Source organism: Rhamphochromis longiceps, linkage group LG6 (assembly GCF_057381845.1).
Source record: "Rhamphochromis longiceps isolate RC_006_pf linkage group LG6, R_longiceps_female_GT1.1, whole genome shotgun sequence".
Lineage (NCBI taxonomy): Eukaryota > Metazoa > Chordata > Actinopteri > Cichliformes > Cichlidae > Rhamphochromis > Rhamphochromis longiceps.
Genome location: NC_140562.1, coordinates 38,197,600 through 38,204,367, shown reverse-complemented (window position 1 = coordinate 38,204,367; position 6,768 = coordinate 38,197,600). Strand labels below are relative to the sequence as shown.

At 39.9% G+C, this 6,768-nt stretch overlaps 1 protein-coding gene and 1 long non-coding RNA gene across 2 annotated transcripts in view; one reads left to right on the top strand and one right to left on the bottom strand.

Annotated features, from left to right (window-relative positions):
• Window positions 1-425: 425 nt before the first annotated feature.
• Window positions 426-1,037, top strand: LOC146668648 (uncharacterized). The gene is made up of 2 exons (XR_014911997.1): window positions 426-645; window positions 754-1,037. It is a non-coding gene; the product is annotated as an uncharacterized LOC146668648 (long non-coding RNA).
• A 2,572-nt stretch (window positions 1,038-3,609) lies between these two features.
• xylt1 (xylosyltransferase I) overlaps window positions 3,610-6,768 on the bottom strand; it is an 82,190-nt gene continuing 79,031 nt past the window's right edge. The window contains exon 11 of the mRNA XM_085410612.1: window positions 3,610-6,529. Coding sequence (XP_085266738.1) covers window positions 6,207-6,529 — 323 coding nt within the window. The 3' untranslated portion in view covers window positions 3,610-6,206. The remainder of the gene's footprint in view (window positions 6,530-6,768) is intronic.

The window sequence follows — 6,768 nt, the reverse complement described above, 5'->3', positions numbered from 1 at the left end:
GTAGATGTACTTAAGGAACATGAGACTTTTTCAGATAGATAAAGGCAAATATTGCAAACTACACAAAAGGCAGCGGCTAAAGCGTTTAAGTTTCAAAATAGAACAAACGAAACAGACTAAATTGTCAATTCCACTTAGAAACAAAATATTAATTCTAAAAATAAATCTTAGTTTGTTTTACAGAAGAACAGACAAAACTGACTAACTTTTGTCAATATCAAATAAACTGAGAACTAAAAGGAAATTCTCAATCTCTCCTTGTTGTATAGCTTAGCTTTTCAAACAGTTTTAACAGTTACTTTAGTCTGACAAAAGCCGAATGACGAATTAGCGCTTCCAGTCAGAGACTGAGGCTACATCCACACGTACACGGGTATTTTTGAAAACGGAGATTTTCCGTTTTCGTTTTAAAAAATAATCCCGTCCACACATAAAGGCAGAAATGAAAGAAAACGCTGCTATGAACATGCCAAAGCAGCAGGTGGCGCTAGATTCCTAACTGTGCAGAAATGTTGGCCAATCAGAAGTCTAGAAGCCTCGGTGGGAAAAAGTAAACAAAGCTGGGGCATAGAAGCAGAACAGAGTCGTATGTGTGGACTGTGTGTATATGTAAGCATTTAAACACTGCAGAGAGTACAATTAACAGTAACAGTATTGTAGAAATTCATTTCACCGAAACAATAACGTGGCGCACAGTGTGACGCATGCACCAGTTTATTGTATTTCCAGACTTGCTTTCGGCACAATTTACAGTGCACGCTACTCTGTTTTTTGTCAGACTTGAAATAGCCGAAATACCTTCACACTACGGAACTTCTATGGCTCTTCCGTTCGACAATCTCTCCGGCATTGGAACCATCATCTGTTTTCTCTTCGGTCACGCTCGGTTGATTTTTCTAGTCGGCACACTCATTTCCTCCATTACGCGCTGGCTGCTTCCCAAACAAACACACGTGCAGCTTGGCACTTGTGCTGTACGTAACAAGTCACGCGACGTGACGCTGCGGCTGTGATTGGTTCGGCTCTGCGCTACTTAATTTGGATTGGCTGAACTTTTTTTTTTTTTTTTTTTTAAGAGGACAAGAGCGGCGAGGTCTATCGCGATAGCTTAATTTCTCTATCGAGTAAAAGTTATATCGCGATACATATCGTTATCGTTCTATCGCCCAGCTCTAGTGATTAGCATTAAATGCGGTAGCACTGCAACCTCCTCATATCCAGTTGTTGGGAAACACTAATACATAAGGTGCTGTGAAAAACAGGGAAAATAAGTCACATAATCCCTTGTATTGCAAGCTCCAGCTTAGTTTTTGGTGTAGACAAGCTGTGATCAGTTAACTTGTGCTGCCGCTCTTTGTGGATTTAGACAACTGAATTTAACAAAAAATAAGCAGATGTTTAACAAGCTACACGGCTGATTTCCCACCACCGGAAACTATAGAGGTTGTATAAAAGGTTTAATTCAGTGAATGAATCTAATCTCTCTCTGCATCCAACATACTGTCTCAGAAAACTGCAAAATGACAAATTCAGCCTGCACTAAACTGATTAGTACAGTTTCAGAAAAACATTAAATCTTAGTTCATGTTAATGTTTAGAGATGAATGAACACATACTGTGCAGTTTGTGTTTTTTGGGATATTTATTGAGCTGTTTAAAAAGCTGCATTTGAAATTATGAGCCACGTAAAATGTTACTTTGCTGATGGTTTAACCTATTCTGTAGTGCTAGTTAGATGCTGAAATGCAAACTTTTTGCGTCTGCATTAATTGCTAAGTAATTCAAGGAGATTCCACAGCATGTCTTTCATCCCGTCTTCCTTCTCTCAGCCCAACCAGTCGCAGCAGATAATAATAATAATAATGGATACTTTATTGATCCCCATGGGGAAATTACTTGTTTTTCTCTGCATTTGACCCATTCACTCAGTGAAGCAGTGGGCAGCCCACTAAGCAGGCGCCTGGGGAGCAGTGTGTAGGGACGGTACCTTGCTCAGGGGTACCTCAGGGTAGCCGTTAAGTGGATTCGAACCGCCGACCTTCCGATCATGGGGCGACCACTTTACCTACTGAGCTATCCCTGCCCCCAATGGCCCCGCCCCTCCCCTCCGAGCCTGGTTCTGCTGGAGGTTTCTTCCTTTTAAAAGGGAGATTTTCCTTCCCACTGTCGCCAAAGTGCTTGCTCAATGGGGGTTATATGATCGTTGGGCTTTTTTCTCTGTATGTATTATTGTAGGGTCTACCTTACAATATAAAACGCCTTGAGGTGACTGTTGTTGTGATTTGACGCTATATAAATAAAACTGAATTGAATAGATGAAACACCTTTCTGGATCATTCTGGTTAACCCCTTCCTGTACCTATTTCTGCAGTAGAATAGGTGGTTTAATTGCTGTGCTCGTTAGGCTGCTGTCAGCTTTGCACTAAACTAAAAAACTGAAAGAAACATGTTGTGAGTGCGCTCTTCATTACAGTAGTTTTTCATATCAGTGTGAGGCCTGCAGCCTAGGTTTACACTGTTAACTTAAGTATGTGAAACCACATCTCAGGACATACTGAAGTAGTAGTAGTAGTGTACCGAGCAGTAAACAGTATTACTTTATTAGTAAAGTTAGTAATTAAGTGAAATAATACACTTTTTGTGAGTAAAAATCCCAACACTGTTGGTCACTCCACTAAGTGGTGTCATTAAACGGGAGCTTGGCAACATAATGACGTTTTTGGATTTTAATTGTTTTTTATTTTAATTCTTGAAGTTTGCTAATGTTGGTACATAATTTACCACCCTGCCCTCTTGGCCAAATATGATCACTCCTGGGCCCAACAAACAAAAAAACCAAAAACCCAACGTGGGGTAGTCAAAATGCTATAATTGAGACTTCAAAACACAAAACAGGAAGATGAAGTTACATGACAAAGACCATCTTTTACGTACAGTCTATAATGGCAGCAGTGCTGGTGAGAGATGACATGGCTTAACCAAAACAGTGAAGCTGCATAACCCAAACGCTGAGCTGAAAGAAAAACATGTTCCAGAGTTGAGAAGAACTATCATATACTTGTAATTCTGTGTGAGCATTGAACTTTACGTTATTTGTGCAGTTAACAATATTAATCTTTCAATAAGTGCAGTTTTAATGTCAATTTAAATCACATGTTGATTGGTGTGTCTTAGTTGTAAAGACTAGTATTCTGACATACAACACTAAAACCGCATAAATAAACAGTAAAATAAAATTAAACCGCTGAATGGGGAGTCCTTGCATTCCCAGTACAACCGACTGGAGCTGCAAAAGTACACTATTTAATAAGCAACAATAGAGTAACAGTGTGAACATGCGTCAGTGGCTTAGTGTTTTGTTATCAGCCTCCATATTCTTCATAGTATATATCACTGCAGCAGCACAGAGCCGTGAGTTGTTTTTCCATAGAATTTTATTTCCAAAAAGCAGTTGGAGAAAAGTAAAACAAGCGAGTCAAGTACAACAAAACAAATCCCTGAAAGGGAAGAAGTAAAAGCTGATAATGACAGAAGGCCTGATGATATATACAACAGCAGACATCATTTTGGTGTTGCAGTACCAGTGAATCACTTGACAGACTCATGGTATTCTTCACATAAGTTCAAAACAAACAGCAAAATAAGGATTTTATTTCAATGGACAGAGAAGGTTCTAAAAGTCAGCTAAGGCACACAGAGCCTCCCCGAAAAAACAAAAGAAAAAATCAGAACGACGGGGAAACGTCAGTCAGAGAAATTTGTGCAACAGTTGCTCAACAATACATTCCAGTAAGAACAACAACAATCTGGCATGTGATTTTCTCTGAGAGGCAAATAGGACAAGGTCGTTGTCACAGCTGTCCAAAAACACTGAAACAGGTTATGTACTTTGATCAATAAACACCATCAATTCACTATTTGTGCCCAATTATCAACACTTTCAATGTCATTTTACCACATCTGTATTTACACGTACAATACCCTTTAAACATTATTTCGATACAAAATACCTATGTACATCCTCTTCATTTGTTATTCATTTTTGTTACAAAATAGGACTTTCACATTTAGTTACATTGAATTATTTCACTTTTTCCAAAACGGTCATTGAGCTTACATCATAATGTACTGTGTGATGTAATTGTACAGAGCATGATGGCACTAGAAAGTGGAAAACAAAGCCGCCCTTTACAACCTAACCCCGGAAACGATGCAGATTTGAGAGGAAGGAGAGATAGCAATCGTAATACACACATCTGACAGAGAGGCAAGGTGAACTTGACATTAATGAACAGCAATGTCTGCTAATTAGCCTGTTCAAAAGCACTCATTTAGCTCATGTGATGACTAAACAATGTTGACAATCACAGATTGAAAACCTAATTGGCTTCAGAGGAAACTTATTTCAAGTTAAAACAAATATGTGACCGCACCTCTTATTGTGGTACAGTGCCATACTTAGTGTAATTAGGTTGTCTCAAATGTCCAGAGATTGTCTTGATGAGAGAAAAAGTACTTTAAATGTAAATAGGGTTGCAAAGGCGCGACAGACCCGATCCAATAAATTAGTCACTTTATAATCAAGAGATACAATATGATATTCACTTGAAATTGTACATTATTGTCACAGCATGAAGATCACTACCACTCAAACCATTCTGAAACCGACGGCGACCATTAAACACCAAAAAAAGCACAGTTTCTCCTACAAACAACGTCCAGTGTGTTCGCTAGTGAAGACTGCTTTTGTTCAGCTTTTCTGTTTTTTGCTCAGGTTGTTAGGCAGCTGACCTTTTACCTTACAGGTCAGAGTGGCTTTCTCTTGTGATGCACTTGGCAAGCGGCCACGTAAGAAACCCAAGACAAGAAGATCTATTCAGACAGGACAACACTGACTAACACATAGGTGTGGGCCATAAAAAGGTACAGTATAAGTTTGGGGTGTTGGCCTTTGTAAATAAAGGCAGCTTTCTTTACAAAAAAATATTTATCGAGCTGCCAAGGCAGCGTTGCAGTTATTTAGTCACTGACTAAAAATATCAGTATTTATAGAAACTTATAAATAAATAGCGACTTCATGGACCTCCCCGCCCCCACCCCCCTCCATCCACACCATTTTTGAGACTTAGTGTAGAATTATGTACAACATAAAGTGGTGTTCAAATAACTGGAATAAAGAAAAAGAAGGCAACACGTAAAACCAGGACAATACGTTTAAGGTTAATGTGACATAGTTTTGTTTCAAGTTTGAGGCAAGTTGGTTAAAAAATAAAAGAACAGCTCTCGTTCTGTCCTCTGGGTGTTTTGTTTGTGTGGAAAACTGCACCGTGGAAATGCTAAATCTCAAAATGCTATCGTACAACTATGACAAAAGAAGCATTTATGAATTTAGTACATTTTTAACACTAAAATGTCTACATGAAATTCCTAATAGAACCCCGTAGCCTCCAATTACTCTGAGAAAGTGACTGTACTTGTTTTCTTCTCTGTTTTTTGCAGTTTTACAACAAAATGTGACTTGTGAAGATTTAGCCAAGCAACAAAACGTTCAACAATCTAATCAGGCACTGATATGAACTACGTTTTGAGTTGTTCTACTCATGTACAAACTTAAGAAACTTAAAAATGAGAAATTTGCTTTTACTGACGATATGTTTGAGTGGGCACAAAATAATCTGTTCAACTGGGGATATGTGAATACTCACACACTGTGTCATTTTGTTGGTGCTGACATAAACTCTAAGTAGGCACATTTAATTCAGTACCCAGCTATCTTCTTGTGTATGTCTTAATACTAAGGCCTTATCGCAGCAGAACCTGGTCTGCTAGTAGTGTCGATAGCCCGCACTCACTTGACCCATGTGCCCTGTGCGAGGCATTAAAAGCTGACTTTATAATTCACTCAGCAGCCAAATAAATGCTTAAAAATTGCAATGTTTGATCACAGTAAAACTCAGCCGTGAGAAGAAAAATAAATACACAGAGAAACTGAAAGCAAAGCCAGCATAATCCCCTAAAAAAGGAATATTGTGGGAGGAAAATGTTCCCCTGCGCTTTCTGTCCCCCCAAAATCCACTTTTTCTTTTGATTTCAACATCTTCCGCGAGAGATGGAGAACACTCACCCCCCTGTCATCTGCAACAAACACCTCAAATAAATAAAGATAAACAGTGCCACGACCTCCTGTCCAGCTGGAGGCCTTGCTGCTACCTGATACGACCATTGGCACGAGGTGCTCCCAGCTGAGATTTGGGGTCTGGGCTCATGGAGCTCCACGGGCTCTTGGGGCACGCCTGCATGACAGGACAGGCCGTAGGGCCCACAGCACAGACGTCAGCTGCCTCCCACAACTCGCCCACCAGGCTGTCTATCCAACGCTCGAGCTCAGGGCCGGTCAGGGCCGCGTTCCTCTTGGCCTGCTCCACGTAACTCAGACTGACAGGGATGTTGAGCACCGGGTTGAGGCCGTGGAAACTCTGCTCCATGTAGCTATTCTTAGCTGGCCCATTGTGGAGCGTCAGAGTATCCTCTGGAGGTTTGTGGGAAGCAAGAAAGAGAGAGCAGACAAAGAAGTTATAGACAGTGAACAAAAAAGGTGGTAGTCAGTGGTCAAAAATGCAGATTGGATTGCAGAAGGGGGAAAAAGTTGGGCATGGAGAAAAGGGGGAAAAGGGAAAAAGTACAATATCAAAGAAGTGAACGTGACTTTCTTTCTTATTATCTTAAAAGTGTAAATTGGATGCTTGCATTGATTTTTTTTTTTTTTTT